This window comes from Acartia tonsa, chromosome 15 (genome assembly GCF_053477335.1).
Source record: "Acartia tonsa isolate MP-2025a chromosome 15, ASM5347733v1, whole genome shotgun sequence".
In the NCBI taxonomy this organism is placed as follows: domain Eukaryota; kingdom Metazoa; phylum Arthropoda; class Copepoda; order Calanoida; family Acartiidae; genus Acartia; species Acartia tonsa.
The window spans coordinates 27,275,792-27,293,291 of NC_137274.1; the positions used below are offsets into that span (position 1 = coordinate 27,275,792).

At 34.1% G+C, this 17,500-nt stretch overlaps 1 protein-coding gene across 5 annotated transcripts in view; it reads right to left on the bottom strand.

Moving 5' to 3' along the window:
• LOC145306819 (uncharacterized) overlaps positions 1-17,500 on the bottom strand; it is a 32,653-nt gene that overhangs the window by 959 nt on the left and 14,194 nt on the right. For 4 of the 5 annotated variants that reach the window (XM_080149116.1, XM_080149117.1, XM_080149118.1 and 1 more), the window contains exons 9-22: positions 17,464-17,500; positions 17,139-17,181; positions 16,329-16,445; positions 15,942-15,958; positions 15,042-15,083; positions 12,504-12,548; positions 11,408-11,461; positions 10,534-10,607; positions 9,293-9,388; positions 8,670-8,754; positions 6,982-7,047; positions 5,247-5,323; positions 4,279-4,366; positions 2,411-2,503 (exon numbers count right to left, since the gene is read on the bottom strand). The exon at positions 17,464-17,500 is cut by the window's right edge and continues 10 nt beyond it. In XM_080149116.1, coding sequence (XP_080005242.1) covers positions 2,443-2,503; positions 4,279-4,366; positions 5,247-5,323; positions 6,982-7,047; positions 8,670-8,754; positions 9,293-9,388; positions 10,534-10,607; positions 11,408-11,461; positions 12,504-12,548; positions 15,042-15,083; positions 15,942-15,958; positions 16,329-16,445; positions 17,139-17,181; positions 17,464-17,500 — 902 coding nt within the window. In that variant the 3' untranslated portion in view covers positions 2,411-2,442. Of the gene's footprint in view, positions 1-2,410; positions 2,504-4,278; positions 4,367-5,246; positions 5,324-6,981; positions 7,048-8,669; positions 8,755-9,292; positions 9,389-10,533; positions 10,608-11,407; positions 11,462-12,503; positions 12,549-15,041; positions 15,084-15,940; positions 15,959-16,328; positions 16,446-17,138; positions 17,182-17,463 lie in introns of all 5 variants that reach the window. The other variant, XM_080149119.1, reaches the window with a different exon arrangement.

Genomic DNA, 17,500 nt, shown 5'->3' on the forward strand with positions numbered 1-17,500 from the left:
TTCCCCAGAATTTTTTTTTTTTTGGGGGGGGGGGGAATTTTCATTTTTTGGGGGGTTGGAGGTGTCCCAACCCCCAAGAAAATAGCTTAAAACCACCACAGGACCATTATGTATATACCCTAAAGAGTAGAATCCAATCGGTTCAGTGGTTACCGAGATCTTAATTGACAGATGGACAGACAGACGGACAGACAGACGGACAAACGGACAGACAGATGGACAGACAGACGGACAGACAGACGGACAGACAGACGGACAGACAGACGGACAGACAGACGGACAGACGGACAGACAGACGGACAGACAGACAGACGGACAGACAGACAGACGGACAGACAGACGGACGGACAGACAGACGGACAGACAGACGGACAGACAGACAGACGGACAGACAGACGGACAGACAGACGGACAGACAGACGGACGGACAGACAGACGGACAGACAGACGGACAGACAGACGGACAAGACGGACAGACAGACGGACAGACAGACGGACGGACAGACAGATGGACAGACAGACGGACAGACAGACGGACGGACAGACATCAAGCTACTTTGTATTATAGATATTATCTTTTTGTATTGATTCTTTAAATATCTTTGTCAGGGATCTAAAGGGATAAGACAATGGCAGATAAGCTGAGGTATATCCTTAATGATGATTCACAAATCTAACCCTTCTGTAGATTAAAATTAGTGGTTGATACGTTTGAACACTCAACACAATGACACAACCAATTAAATTTAAGTTCCCAAAGTTGTTGAGCGAGTTGATAAGAAAACTTTGGGGACCAGTGTAATAAACACCTCAATGTCCCCTCCCTTCCTGAACTTTGTAATAAGGAAAAATGTGATTTTCAAAGCTGCTATTAATATGAGACGACTGAAATTTTTCGTAAAGATTTCTTCCACTTCGAAACATACAGGAATGGGGGGGGTATATTGACATCTCTTTTTAGGTCTAAATATTTTAATACTAAGAACATGTATCAGAATAAGTTGCTTATTACAAAACAGGCATTCCCCCTAAATTCAATATTATGTATAATTTTTAATGTCTCTAGCACTTACGTGATGTGGCTTAGACACCACCCTGACAGCAAGCAGAGGTGGATTCTTAAAAAACAAGGATGACAACATCCATAAAAGCGAAGCCCTGAAACGGTAGGACAAACGGACATAAACACTTATATAGTGTCATAACTGAATAATCAGAATATAAATGTTTGAGAGCCGAAGACAAAATTGTAAATAAATTTGTTGAAAAACTGCTTTATACAGGATAATGTTTATGGTCATACTTACATTTTTAGGACTTGATTATAGAGTTGCTTCGCTCATAACATTATACTTTGTTGTCCTAGGAATCAATATACCAAAAATCAGATCAATCGGATGATTAGATCACATAAAAATTTTTTGTTAAAAAAGTAAAAAAATCAAAATGTTTAAAATGGACGTACGGACATTTTGGTAATGATTATAGAGTTGCTACGCTTTCTAAATCGTACCTAACTACTACAGGAATCACCATGCAAAATTTGAAATCGATAGGACAATTCTAACATGCCTAAATTAACGAAAAAAGCTATCTGTTACGGACGGACGGACCGACCCTAATTACAGAAAAGCTTCGCTTTTAAAAATAGGGTAGCTGCTCGCTGGTGAGGCAAAATTATTTTTGTGAAAAATCTTCAAAAATCGCAAAAAAAATCTACAAAACTTAAATAAAATCATAAAAGGGTTATTAACATAAGATTCTGTTTAATTTTTGTAGATTTTTCATGTGATTTTAGAGGATTTTTTACACAAACAAATTTAGGACCCTAATTCTTTTAAAAGAACCCATTCACCTCAGGCTTGCTAATGGGGGAGACGGTTGTGACACTTTTTGAAAAAAAGAGTTACAGGACTGAAATTTGGCATGGCGGTAGCTTCTAAGAGGTACCCTCCCCCAAAATAGTTATAAACCTTCCTAGAACCTATGAGAAGCTACCCTGTAAAGGAGAACTATATCGGTTCAGCGGTTAGCAAGATTTCTTGGTACAAACAGACAGACAGAATCCTATTACTTTTATTTGCGTATCTATCCTTTTAATAAAGTAAAAGGATGTTTGTTTTTCTGTTTGTACTGAAAGATCTCGCTAACCGCTAAACCGATCGGGTTCTCCTTAACAAGGTAGCTTCTCATAGGTCCCGGGAAGGTTTATAACTATTTTTGGGGTGGGTACCACCACCCTCCCAAGAGAAATAACAAAAAAATCTAATTGTTTTTAAATATTCTCGCTTTTGCGTAGAAACTTGAACGCAACATAAACAAATTATTTCTCAAATTAGATATTTAAAATTAAAAGAAAAACATTTAAAGTGCCACTAGAAGCCTCTTGTGGCGTAGTCGCTATACTTACTTAAAATATATTACTTCATTACTAATATATTACTAGTAATAATAGTAATAATCGTCTTCTGTATTCTCCAATTTCTCTTCCCAGTAAGTTTCACTAAAAAAAGAGATTAATTTTTTTAAAAGCAGCGAAAAGTCCAATAAAAAATGTCATACAATACAAATGACCAATAAATAGGCCAGTATACAATTTACCATTGGTTAATTACAATGTATACTGCCCTATCATTGGTCATTTATATTGTATCATTGTATGACGTCATTTTTTATTTGACACTATACGTCCTTCTGTCTGTCCTTTTTTCTGTTTGTCTGTTTGGTTTTTCATCTGTCTGTCTGTCTGTCTGTCTATCTGTCTTTCTGCCTTGTTGTCTGTCTGTTCTTTTGTCTGTTTGTCTGTCTGTCCTTCTGTCTATTTGTCTGTCCATCTGTCTGTCTGTCTATTTGTCTGTCTGTCTGTCTGTCTGTCTGTCTGTCTGTCTGTCTGTCTGTCTGTCTGTCTGTCTGTCTGTCTGTTCGTCTGTCTGTCCTTATTTCTATTTGTCTGTCAATCTGTCTGTCTTACCATCCTTGAACTTCACTAGGATCACTGCAATGTCTGTCAGTCTGTCTGTCAGTCTTTCTGTCTGTCAGTCCTTCTGTCTGTTTGTCTGTTTGACTGTCTATCTGTCTATCTGTCTGTCTTGGTACTTTTGTAGTGTGTTCCTTGCGGGATCGAACCCCTACCTAATTTTACCTAAACCTTACATGAGCAGAAGACGACTTTTGTAGTTTGAATTTGAAATCTAAGCAACGAAGCGCGGCATAGCCATATGTATGCGCCCCCACGCGCTTTCTTCCTTTGTATTGTTTATACCATGGGATCAGCAGTAGCACGTTGTGTGTGACGAAAAATCATGTTTTGTAAAAAATGCGTGGTTAGCTGTGCTATGATTTTACCTCTAATACTTCCTGGCTTGATATGAATTAAGACTGGTGAGTATTCTTTCTTTTTAACCTTTGAATTTTGAAGATTAAAGTGATTTTTTTGGTTTAAGATATAGCAAATTGATTTCTTTATTTTTTCATTAAAATAGACCAAATCATTGACTTATTTTTACCTACAAATAATTTTATATATTTTTAAAATGATTCTGTTTGAAATTTATCAATTTCTATTATGTTTTTGCATTGTTTTATGCAGTTTAAGTTGAAACATTTTTAATATTTTGTATTAATTTTGTTATTTCTTTTTTAGACCCCACCGTTTCATAGTGTAAATACACTATTTGTAACTGCATCAGTGCCTTATTCATTGGAAGTAGTGAGGATGATTGTGCTTCATGCACTTAAGATCTCGTAGACGGCCACGTAGGCCTAAGTACTGAGACATTCGGCCCAAGTACAGAAACACTGTCCATCTGTCTGTGTGTCTGTCTATCTATCTTACCATCCAGGAACTTTACTAGGATCACTACACTGTCTGTCTATCTGTCCATCTGTCTGTCTGACTGTCTGTCTATCTTACCATCCAGGAACTTCACTAGGATCACTACACCGGCCAATCCCATTGTTTGTCTGTCAGTCTGTCTGTCTGTCTATCTGTCCATCAAGGGACTTCACTAGGATCACTACACTAACCAGTCCCATTGTTTGTCTGTCAGTCTGTCTGTCTATCTGTCTGTCTCTCTGTCTTTCTATCTGTCTATCTGTCTGTCTATCTGTCTATCTGTCTGTCTGTCTGTCTGTCTATCTTACCATCCAGGAACTTTACTAGGATCACTACACTAACCAGTCCCATTGTTTGTCTGTCAGTCTGTCTGTCTATCTGTCTGTCTCTCTGTCTTTCTATCTGTCTGCCTGTGTGACTATCTGTCTGTCTGTCTATCTTACCATCCAGGAACTTCACTGGGATCACTACACAGGCCAGTCCCATTGTTAAAAACTCTTTTCCTAGGACAAGTGGCCAGCCTCGGGGCACCTAAAAGGATAAGTAATAAGAATGGTACCCAAACTTATTTAGAATGGCACCCAAACTAATATATTAGAACGGTGCCTAAACTTATTTAGAATTTAATAAAGAAATATAGAGCAATGCACAATTATGTAGTAGCGATATATATCAGTGATCTGAAGGCCAATAAATTTTTGTAAATACCCAATGATGATACACAAAATTAACTCTTTTATAGAAAAAATATTGGCTTAATTGGTTTATAAAAAGTCCCCAAAATTGTTAAGCTAACAAATAAGAAAACGTTATTATGTAGCTTTGGGAACTTGTGTAATAAACTTTCCAATGTCCCCTTCCTCGCTGAATAATTATATAGCCCTTTTAGTTAGCTAGTATGAGAGGGTAACAATATTTAAATATCAGAGAGAAAAAGAGAGAGAGAGGGTACAGCTTTCCGCAGATATAAAAATGTACAATTACAAGATTAAGCCATTTTTTTGGTCCAGAGATTGAACACGAGCTAAAAAAATTGATTTTAATATTATGATTGTACATTTTTATATCCGTAGAAAGCTGGATATAATACGATGCTAGACATAATTTTTCCATATAACTGAGTAACAGGTAATAATCAGTTTCGAATGAATACCAGAATAGTTATTTCTCGCATCGTATTATAAACGGCTTTCCGCGGATATAGAATGTACAATTATAAGATTAAAACTAGTTTTTTTAGCCCCGAGGTGCTGGAGGTTCCGGCTAAAAAAACTGGTTTTAATCTTATGATTGTACATTTCTATATTCGTAGAAAACTGGATATAATACGATGCAAGACATAGTTTTTTCGTATGGATAAGAACCGGTTCCTATCCACCGGATTCGAATGAATACGAGAAAAAATGTTTACCATATCTTAGACAAGAGTAATATTGTTGACAATCTGTTGGATGGGGCAGTCTTTCATGGTTTCCAAATCGCAGAACACTGCAATAAAAGAACACTGTAAAAAATATTTTTTCTTTCTTTTAGTATCAATTGATGCGCTGGGGTTGTATTAGACCTGGACCCGTAAGTGTGCTGTATTAACAAAATGAATATATAACACCATGTAGTACTATATACCGTAATAACTATTACTATACAGAGATATTACATTTTTACTTAGTATCAATTCTTACCCTACAGAGTAACAAAAATTATGAACCAGAGTATTAAAACTTCCTTCTAGCGTATTGTATTATTTTCCATAGAGAGTATTAGATAATACTATAAAATGCACATTCTTTATTTAGTAATATATATTACTCCATAGAACACTAAGTAATACTCAATACAGTTTTGGAATCTTCGTTATATCGTAATGAGGTTTTTTTGCTAGAATGTATGGGATGATGCTTTACAGTAATGAAATGAATATATAGTATTATCTGATGCTATTTTTTTTTTTTTTTTTAACAGTGAATGTGTACATTTACATAGTTGCCATATAAGTGAATATAGAAGTTTTGTATACGTCATAATTATCAAATTGCAGTACTTTACAATAAAAATATGGTTGCCAAATATAGGTGAACTAAAATACAGAAATCTTTTAATATCAATTCACAGTACGCTAGAATATAGGAATATGTCATGGTTACCAATTTGCAGTACACTGCAAGAAAAAAATATGTACAATTTCATGGTTGCCACATAAGTGAATTAAAATACAGAAATCTTGTGTTAAATTTGCAGTATGCTAGAATATATGAATATGTCATGGTTACCAAATCGCAGTACACTGCAATAAGATTTGTACAATTTCATGGTTGTCACATAAGTGAATTAAAGTACAGAAATCTTGTGTTATCAATTTGCATACACTAGAATATAGGAATATGTCATGGTTACCAATTTGCAGTACACTGCAAGAAAAAAATATGTACAATTTCATGGTTGCCACATAAGTGAATTAAAATACAGAAATCTTGTGTTAAATTTGCAGTATGCTAGAATATATGAATATGTCATGGTTATCAAATTGCAGTACACTGCAAGACAAAAATTCATACATTTTCAAGGTTACCAAATGGCAGTACACTAGCATAGAGACATTACCAAATGAATCAAAACTAGAAATGAAAAGGGTTCTAGGAATTCTAATTTTGAATAATTTGAAAAGTAACTTTTCCAAAGGATATAGAATATACATGGATGTCATGACAGGGGTAATTTTTTTTATCAATTTAAATTGCTATTTCCCCTGTCAATTATTGGTCAGTTTTTTGTCCGGTGCAATGGAGGTGGATAGGGTAAGTGGGGGGGGGGGGGGGTTGGAGATCGTTATCTAATTGAGATACAAATTTTACTTTATTGGAGTACATGATAATCTGGTGTAAGATCCAAGAATTAATCAATGTATTACCATTCCTCTATGAAGGCTGGACAGAAAATTGAGGGAGAATATGTAGTAATAAGGAATATTTTATGAGAATAAGGAAGATTTTGTGAGAATAAGCAAGATTTTGTAAAAATAAGGAAGTTTTTGTGAGAATAAGCAAGATTTTGTGAGAATAAGCAAGCTTTTGTGAGAATATTTAAGAATTTGTTAAAAGAAAGAAGATTTTGTAAGATTATTGTAGAATTTGTTAAAATAATTTTACCTTTCTTCTGTGAAGGTTGGACAGGTGAAATTTAAGAAATTCATTTCTCCATGAGTACACTCCAGCCTGACAAAAAAGTACAAAGTGGATTATTAAACATAATATGAACATGTAGTAATTAATTTAGGAATGTCAATTTTTGGATGCTGTCTAAAATGGTGCAAAAAATGGGGACAAATTTCAAATTGTTTTGGCGTGTGACGTCATACCCCCATCTCTTTTCTAGGGGGTTTCTTTCCTCCTTCCCTTTTCTTTCCCCTCACTTGTGACGTAAATAAACAGCCCCGTCAAATCAATTTGAAATTTGTCCCCATTTTTTGCACCATTTTAGACAGCATCAATTTTTGACTTACAGTGTCAAAGTTACCTTTTTTTCACATTGTCCGTCAGTTTGTCCATGGTTTGTAACGCTATGAAATAAATGTGATTTTCTTGGTTGCTATTTTTTGTACTAGCGGCTTTGCCCCAAGAGGTAATTGAAAAAAAATTATTACTAGTGCTGCCAGTAGTTTTATGGCACCATCTGCCCCATAAACAAAAAAATGGGTGTTTTTTTTAATTTTTGGGGGGGTTGGGGGTGTCCCACCCCCCAAGAAAATAGCCTAAAACCGCCACAGGACCAGTAGGTATATTCCCTGAAGAGTAGAATCCAATCGGTTCAGTGGTTACCAAGATCTTAAGGGACGGACAGACGGACAGACAGACAGACAGACGGACAGACATCATTATATTATAGATAAAGATTGACTCTAGGGGCGTAGTGACACTTTGGGTACAAGTCCTCTCCACGTCACCTTTGAACATACTCTGCATTTTAATTTGCATTGTAACACGCTTAATTACCAACACCCATCAGACAACCAACCCTTTGATTGCACGACCTTTGTCTAAATAGTCCTAACTGTGCATGGTAATGAGTTGCACCTGTTTATGAGCCAATGCACTCCCCCTACTCTAACTATTTATGTTTATGTTAGCCCTGAGACGCTGAAGTCCCATGCTAACCAAAAAAATAGCATTAATCTTATGATTTTTATTTTGATATTGGTTTGCCTGTAATTCGATGTTATACATGATTTTTCAGTATGGCTTAAAATTTGTTCTAATCCACCGGGAATTTCAAAGTTTTGAAGCCATACTGGAATAGTTATATATCACATCGTATTATAACACCTTTCCGCGGTTACAAAAATGTAACTTAAAAATTATAAGATTAAAGCTAGTTTTGTTAGACCCGAGACCCTGAAGGCCCAGGCTAACAAAATGGTATATTAATTCTATGAGTTTCCTTTTAATATTAGTAGAAAATTGTCTGTAATGCAATGTTATACATGATTTTTCAGTATGGCTTAGAACCGGTTCTAATCCACAAGATATTAATCAGTTTTGAAGCCATACTGGAATAGTTATTTATCATATCATATCATAAACAGCTTTCCGCGGTTACAAAAATGTACGATTATAAGATTAAAACCAGTTTTGTTAGCCCCGAGACCCTGAAGGCCCAGGCTAACAAAATGGTATATAAATTCTATGAGTTTCCTTTTAATATTAGTAGAAAATTGTCTGTAATGCAATGTTATACATGATTTTTCAGCTTTCCGCGGTTACAAAAATGTAAAATTATAAGATTAAAACTAGTTTTGTTAGACCCGAGACGCTGAAGGCCCGGGTTAGCAAACGCTTACCTAGTGCTCTGGTCAGGTGTAGCACACGCATTTAGCCCGGGATCAAAAATAACTCCCACAGGGCAGGTCTGCTGGTAGGCAGTGCCTAAAATAAATAATCATAATACACCCAAACTTATATACATAATTGGAATGGAACCAAAACTTGAATTGTATATAAATATATTTGAATTGTATATTATAAGAATAGTACCCAAACTTATTTGAAATGGTACCCAAACTTATTTGAAATGGTACCCAAACTTATTTGGAATGGTACCCAAACTTATTTGAAATGGTACCCAAACTTTTTTGGAATGGTACCCAAACTTATTTGAAATGGTACCCAAACTTATTTGAAATGGTACCCAAACTATTTATAATGGTACCCAAACTATTTGGAATGGTACCCAAACTATTTGAAATGGGATGCTGTGAGTATTGGTGCAAAAAATATGACGTACCAAAAAAAATTAGCCAATGAGAGTCCACTATAAATTTTACCATCGGTCAATAACGGCCTCTCATTGGCTAATTTTTTTTGTTACGTCATATTTTTGCACCAATACTCACAGCATCTGAAATGGTACCCAAACTTTTTTGGAATGGTACCCAAACTTATTTGGAATGGTACCCAAACTAACCTTCTCTACAGTCCCAGAAGTTCTGGCAGGAAATATTTGCTGGCCAGGGGAAGAAACCATTGGCACGGGAACAATTTGTGGAGGGTTGGGGCTCCTCTAGATAGAGAGATAGATAGATAGATAGATAGATAGATAGATAGATAGATAGATAGATAGATAGATAGATAGTTGTTAGTATGATGGATGATAGATAGATAGTTCTCAGGTAAACAAGGATGACAACATCCATAAAAGCAAAGCACTAAAACGGTAGGACTAACGAACATTAACACTTGTATAGTGTCAGAACTGAATAATCAGAATATTAATGAATAAGAGTAGAAGCAAAATTGTGAGTAAATTTGTTGAAAAACTTCTTGATACAGGATAATGTTTAAAATGGACGTACGGACATTCTACTTAATGATTATAGAGTTGCTACGCTTTCTAAATTGTACCTAACTACTACAGGAATCACTATACAAAGTTTGAAAACGATAGGACAATTCTAACATGCCTAAACTAACGAAAAAAAGCTATCCATCTCAGACGTATGGACGGACGTACGGACCGACCCTAATTATAGAAAAGATTTGCATTTAAAAAGCATTAATAATTATACAGAAGGGATAGTTATATTGTATATCAAAATGCTTTATATATTTGTAAAACTTGTTGTGGTACATTTCAAATATTTAAAAGTGATTATTTCAACAATTAAAGCCTTAAAAACCAGTTTTTAACCATATTATTGTTAAAGATTAATGCCTATAACTAATTTAATGGTTGCGCTAAAAATGTGTATATTTTAAAAAATTCAAACTGTGCTGCTTGTGTTAATTGTAGAAAAATGTTATGCATACCGTCAGAATGACCATAAACTCTAGTTTTTGGAAATATAAACCATTTTTGTGCTGTTTGTAGTTTAGGAGCTACGTTGAAAAATGTGAAAAATGTATTTTTTCACACCCTTTAAATTGGAGTTTTGTCTCACTATTTTTTAAAGTTATTTATCGTATAGTATTATAGATAGATTTCCGCGGATAATAAAACCAGTATTAATTTTATGATTTTTATTTATTATTCGTGGAAAATTGTTTGTAATACGATGCTATACATGATTTTCCAGTATGGTTGAGGGAACTGGTTTTAATCTAACGGATGTTAATTGGTTTCAAAGCCATAATGGAATAGTTATTTATCGCATCGTATTATAGACAGCTTTCCGCAGATATTAAAATGAAAAAAATATATATACTTACGTAGTAAAGGACGTGTTGAGCAGTTGACTTTCACAGGGTAATCACATTTAGATAGAGTTATATCAAACACAAACCTAAAACATGAAAATTTAAAAGTAGCCAAAAACCTGCTTAAAAGCAGTCCGATCGCCATGGATGTTTTATACTTAATTATGCTCCATATTGATGGGAATGTTGACAAGAAGTTTCAACTGTCTATCTTTTATAGGAGCCGAGAAAATAACGATTCCTCCTAAAGGTTTCAGACATTTTGAATTATTGATTTTATATAGTGAAGCTACTCTATAATTCCAAATGTCCGTCCGTCTCTGTTTGTAGGAAGCCGTAAGGGAAAAATGTAAATGCCTCGGCTGTTATTAAAAATTTAAGTTAATTTGCCCTACCAATGATCATCCAGTATATACTTTGTATGAGGGTGGGAGGTGAAATTAGAGATTTTGAAAATTTTAGGGATGGAATCTAATGTATTTTTAAAATTTTTAAAGGGGTCAAAATTTAGAAGTTTAAAAGTATGAAAACACTTTCTTGACCCCCCGTGGACTTTGGTGTAAACCCAATAGAACATTCCCCCATTATGGGAATAAAGAAGCCGCTTATAGTGCTTATAGTGCCTATAAAAAAATACAAAGGACCAATGATAGGCCAGTATACATTTTACCATTGTTCAATTAAAATGTATACTGGCCTATAATTGGACATTTGTATTGTAGGACGTCATTTTTTATTAGCCACTATAGACTGTTTCCTACTTTTTACAACTCAATCAATGCAATATATACACGTATTGTATGACGTCATTTTAGGCACTATAAGCTGCTTCCTACTTTGTACAACCCAATCAGTATATGAACAGCTATCTATCTATCTTTCTTACCCATCCGGACAAAGATGTTCTTTTAGCTCTCCTTTAATATTACACTCATAGTATCTATAATTATAAAAATATTAATTACAAGTAATAATACAAAGTAGCTTGATGTCATTCCGTTTGTCCGTCCGTCCCGTAAGATCTCGGTAACTACTGAACCGATTGTATTCTACTCTTCAGGGAATATATCAACTGGTCCTGTGGTGGTTTTAAGCTATTTTTCCAACCCCTCCGAAAAAACAAAGAAATCCCCCTCATTTTTTTTTGGTGGTTGTAGCAGGAGGCCTACTTAATTTTTTTTAATTACCTCTTGGGGCAAAGCCCCTAGAGGCTAGGGGCGAATTCACTAGTATGTAAATATTACAATAGACAGACAGAAGGACATACATACAGACAGAAAAAGGAGAGGCATACAGATAGGAGGATAAACAGACAGAAGGACATACAGACAGACGGTCAGACGGACGGACAGACATACAAAACGACAGAATAACTGAAAGAGAGACATACAGATAGACAGACGGAAGAACAGACATACATACATGATACAGAGAAGGACTGACAGATTGACAGATAGAAGGACAAAAAGACAGAATAACTAAAAGACAGACAGACGGACATACAGAAGGAATACAGAGAGAAAAAGAAACATAAGGACATAAAGAAGGACATACAGACAGACAAACAAATGGACAAACAGACATACAAAGGAAAGACAGACAAAAGGTAGGTATACAGATAGAAGGATAAACAGACAAAGGGACAGACGGAAGTTTATAAAGACAGACAGACAAACATAAGGAAAGACAGACAGACAGAAGGACAGACAGACAGATAGAAGTAAAAATAAACAGAAGGAAGGACAGACATAAGGACATAAAAAAGGATATACATACAGACAGACAAAGGACAGAAGAACGGACAGAAGAACGGACAAAAGAACATACATACAGAAGGACAGATATACAGAAGGAATGTCAGACTTACAAACGGCAGATAGACAGACAAATAGACAGACAAAAGAAAAGACAGACATAAGGCTAGACACTCGGACAGAAGGACAGATAGACAAACATACAGACAGACAGACAGAATAACTCACTTATCACATTGTTCTTCATCTGGTTCATAATAACTCACATCACTCCTGAAAGAAAAAATAAGGGGTAATTTTGTTTATCATTATTGGGATGTAACAATGGTTATAGAGAAGCCATGCTGGTGGTATAGCTTTTTCTAGCAACGTATTATAAACAGCTTTCCGCGGATGTAAAAATATACAATTATACAATATACAAAAACCTGTTTTTTGTCCCCTAATTGCCAGATGGCTAACAAAACTATCTATCTATCTACATATATATATATATATATATATATATCTACATATCTATCTATGTATCTATATATCTATTTATCTATCTATTTACCTTGGTGGACACTCATAGTCTACTTGTGGTTCTCTTCTATCTATCTATCTATCTATCTATCTATCTATCTATCTATCTATCTATCTATCTATCTATCTATCTATCTATCTATCTATCTATCTATCTATCTATCTATCTATCTATCTATCTATCTATCTATCTATCTATCTATCTATCTATCTATCTATCTATCTATCTATCTATCTATCTATCTATCTATCTATCTATCTATCTATCTATCTATCTATCTATCTATCTATCTATCTATCTATCTATCTATCTATCTATCTATCTATCTATCTATCTATCTATCTATCTATCTATCTATCTATCTATCTATCTATCTATCTATCTATCTACACACCTCACCCAAAGACGTGTTAGGTAAGAAAAAACCCCCCGCAGAAACGGTTTACACAGGATGTACTGGGACCTCATGGTGGTTTCAGAACATGCTTTCCCTAAATTGAGTTAGTAGCTTCCCATAGTAGAAAATTTTAAAATTACTTTTGGTGATCAACTTTTACTTTTAGTTCTAGACTACTATCACCTTACCTGCTTTATTGTCTTATTTTGCCTTTCATTTTTATCATGCAAATTCGCTCACATTACAGTTGAAATGACAGATATTGGAGCTTTCTAAAAAGGTCTCTAACATTTTTCTAGCTCAAATACTTTTTGAGATATCTTATTTCAAAGTATTGCTGAAAATCATCTTTTACACAGCAAAATGTTGAAATATAAAATTAGTTATTTTAGAGTAAATTACAAGTATCTTTATTTAAATTTATCTAATATTGCTCCAAATTGACCAAATTGGACAGTTAAGGTGCCTAAAACTATCTACATTCAATGGACAATCCAAATCCACACTTTTTGAGACTTTATAAGTCAACTGGAGAACGCTAAAATGGAATATCATAAAAACAAATGTAATTTAATTTTAATTATAAATCACTTTTAAGTCATTTTTAATAATGTAAAAGGTGTTTTTAGTTAATAGAAACTCCTAATTAATTATGATTTATGATTTTACAAATCACAGTACTAGTTTAAAGTACCTAATAGTGTATATTAACAAAAAAAAAATGTGGCCTAAGAATAAATTGTGTCTTTTATCATATATGAGATCATTTATGAAAGTCTTTTAATTACTATGTTTTCTTTGTTAAGGTGTCAAAAAATTATTTTGTTTCATAAGGTTATAAGAAATTTAAAAGGCCAATAAACTATTCTTAGAAAAAATTACTAGAATTAGTAGATTACATTTGTAAACTGCTTGGAAATATTTAAAATTCTAACCAATTTTTGGTTTATTTTCTATGATTATGTCTATTTTTCTTACGATATGTTTCTATTTGTTCAAAATATCAGATGATTGTGTTTTATTGGCTTTCTAATTACAAAGTGACAACTTTATACACCATGACTTACCTTAAAATCCTTGCTAAAGTTGATTATATTTCAATTTATTTAAAGAAAACAGGAAATGTTTTTTCCTTTAGCATTATTAAAAATCACTTCAGTATGCTCCTGTTGGCTTATATAGTCTCAAAAAGTATGTATTTGGATTTTCCATTGAATGTAGATGGTTTTAGGCACCTTAACTGTCCAATTTGGTCAATTTGGAGCAATATTAGAGAGATTTAGATGAAGATACTTGTAATTTTCTCTAAAATAACTAATATTATATTTCAACTTTTTGCTGTGTAAAAGAAGATTTTACAACAAAACTTTAAAATAAGATATATCAAAAAGTATTACAGCTAGAAAAATGTTAGAGACCTTTTTAGAAAGCTCCAATATCTGTCATTTCAACTGTAATGTGAGCGAATTTGCATGATAAAAATGAAAGGCAAAATAAGACAATAAAGCAGGTTAGGTGAAGGTAGTCTAAAAATAAAAGTAAAAATTGATCACCAAAAGTAATTTTAAAATTTTCTACTATGGGAAGCTACTAACTCAATTTAGGGAAAGCATGTTCTGAAACCACCATGAGGTCCAAGTACATCCTGTGTAAACCGTTTCTGCGGGGGTTTTTTTCTTACCTAACACGTCTTCGGGTGAGGTGTGTCTATCTATCTATCTATCTATCTATCTATCTATCTATCTATCTATCTATCTATCTATCTATCTATCTATCTATCTATCTATCTATCTATCTATATATCTATCTATCTATCTATCTATCTATATATCTATCTATGTACCTGGGAGGACACTCATAGTCTACTTGTGGTTCTCTGGGCCTGCTGTATTATTAATTCCTTTATCCTTTTTGTTTTTACTAGCGGCTATACCCCTAGAGGCCTCTAGGGGCACTCCCAGGACCTATGAGATACTACCCTGTAAATGAAAACCTGATCGGTTCAGCGGTTAGCGAGATCCTTCGGTACAAACACACAGACAAACAGACAATTGTGTTACTTTATTATAAGGATTAATGGATGTAGAATATACGTGGATATTATGACAGGAGAAAAACAATTTAGGTTGTAATTTCCCCTCGCTTTCATTGGTCGAGCCGTTTAAGCAGTTGGAGGGGCGGACTTAGGGGTAAAGGAGGGGGATGGGGGAGATCGTTAATCCTTTTTTTAATCTAGTTTTCATAAAAATAACTGAGGAGGTAGATTCCTAAAAAAGTTTGAGTAACATTCTATTTTTAAAATTTTGGGTACCATTCAAATTATATAAGTTTATATTAGGTCCAGGGAAGGTTTTTAACTATTTTGGGGGAGGTTAAAAAATGACTCCCCCCCCCCCCCATCCCCAAAACAAGAAATTAAATATTTTCTTTACTTTTTCTATTTGAAAAAATGAAGGGGGGATCGAATTCAACCCCCTACCACCTCAAGTGCCACTAGAGGCCTCTAGGGACGTAGCTGCTAGTTACTTTATATCAATTGAGGGAGATTTTTTTTTAAAGGGGGTTTGGGTTGTCCCACACCCCAAGAAAATAGCCTAATACCACCACAGGACCAGTAGGTATATTCCCTGAAGAGTAGAATCCGATCGGTCCAGTGGTTACAAAGATCTTAATGTACAAACATTCGGACGGACGGATGGACGGACGGACAGACATCATTATTAAAGGATGTGGAATAATGTTCCTAGAGGATTGTTCTTTTTCCTAATTTTAAAAAAAATTAATGCAATCTTTAAAAAAATTATATCATACTATTTTTACCCGGGAGGGAGGGGACATTGGGCTGTTTATTACACTAGTCCCCAAAGTTTTGTTATAATGTTTTCTTGTTCGTTGGCTTAATAACCTTAGGGGATTTATTGAATTTTGATTTAGAACGTCCAAACGTTTCAACTACTATGTTTAATCTACAGGAAGGAGTAATTTTGTGTATCATCATTGGGGATGTACATCAATTTATCAGTCATTGTCTTTTAAGTTATTCATCGGTTCGTATTATAGACAGCTTTCCGCGGACATTATGCGGATAGTATGACTAAAGAACCGGTTCTAATCCAGCGGATTGCATCAATTCCTTGAGAAACTGCTCCCAGAGCATCTTAATAATGGCGGGTGAATCTAACCCCGCTGCGGATAGGTTCAGACCCTCTAGACCCGCAGTTTGGGATCCAGCGCTGCTTGGTTTGTCCTGAAACATATAAGTTTGGGTACCAAAAGTACCAAAAATATACTACTTTGGGTACTATTACATAATTTTACATAGATTTAAAGATAGATAGATTGATTGGTAGATAGATCGATGGATATATATATAGATAGATAGACAGGAAGCTAGATAGATCGATTAATAGATTAGATAGATTGATAGAAAGATTGATAGGTAGATAGATAGATAGATAGATTGTTAGATAGACCGACAAAGAGACAGCCAGACAGACATACAGATAGAAAGATAGATGGATGTGTAGATATATATATAGAAAGATAGACAGATAGCTAGATAGATAGATAAATAAAAAAATGAATATTGTCAAAGGCTTTAGACAAATAGCTAGATAAGATATTTTGATATAGTAAATTGTTATTTATCGCATCGTATTATAGACATATTACCGCGGATATCAAATAAAAAAACTTGAAATGTTAAAACCAATTTGGTCAACCCTGAGATGCAAAAGTCCCTTTAAAACAAAACTTGTATAAATTTTATGATTTATATATTAATATTCGTAGATAATTGTCTGTAATACGATGCTATACATGATTTTTCAGTATGGCTCACAAAACTGGTTCTAATCCATCGGATATTAATCGGTTTCGAAGACATTCTGAAGATTTATTCACATGTCCAATGATAATTAACAAAATTTATATTTTTCACCTGATTTTGTTTATTTTTCTGTCTCTTGTTATTGCCGGAGCCTCTGTGAGTCAAAATTTTTATAATTTTTTTTTTCAAAATGACGTCATAAAATAAAATGACCAATGAGAGGCCAGTTTTTTTTGGGGGGGGAGGGACTTTACTCAGCTTAATAAACCTACCAACAAATATGAATATGTTATTGTAGAAATTTAGGGACTAGGGTAATAAACAGTCTATTGTCACAAATCTCTTTACAAAGAGATACTTATTTAATTATGTTTAGAGAGGGTGTAAAATAATACCCCCCCCCAAAAAAAAAAAAAGTAAAATTATAAAAAATTTCCTTTGTGGAGAAGCCGCATGATCATAATCATATTCTA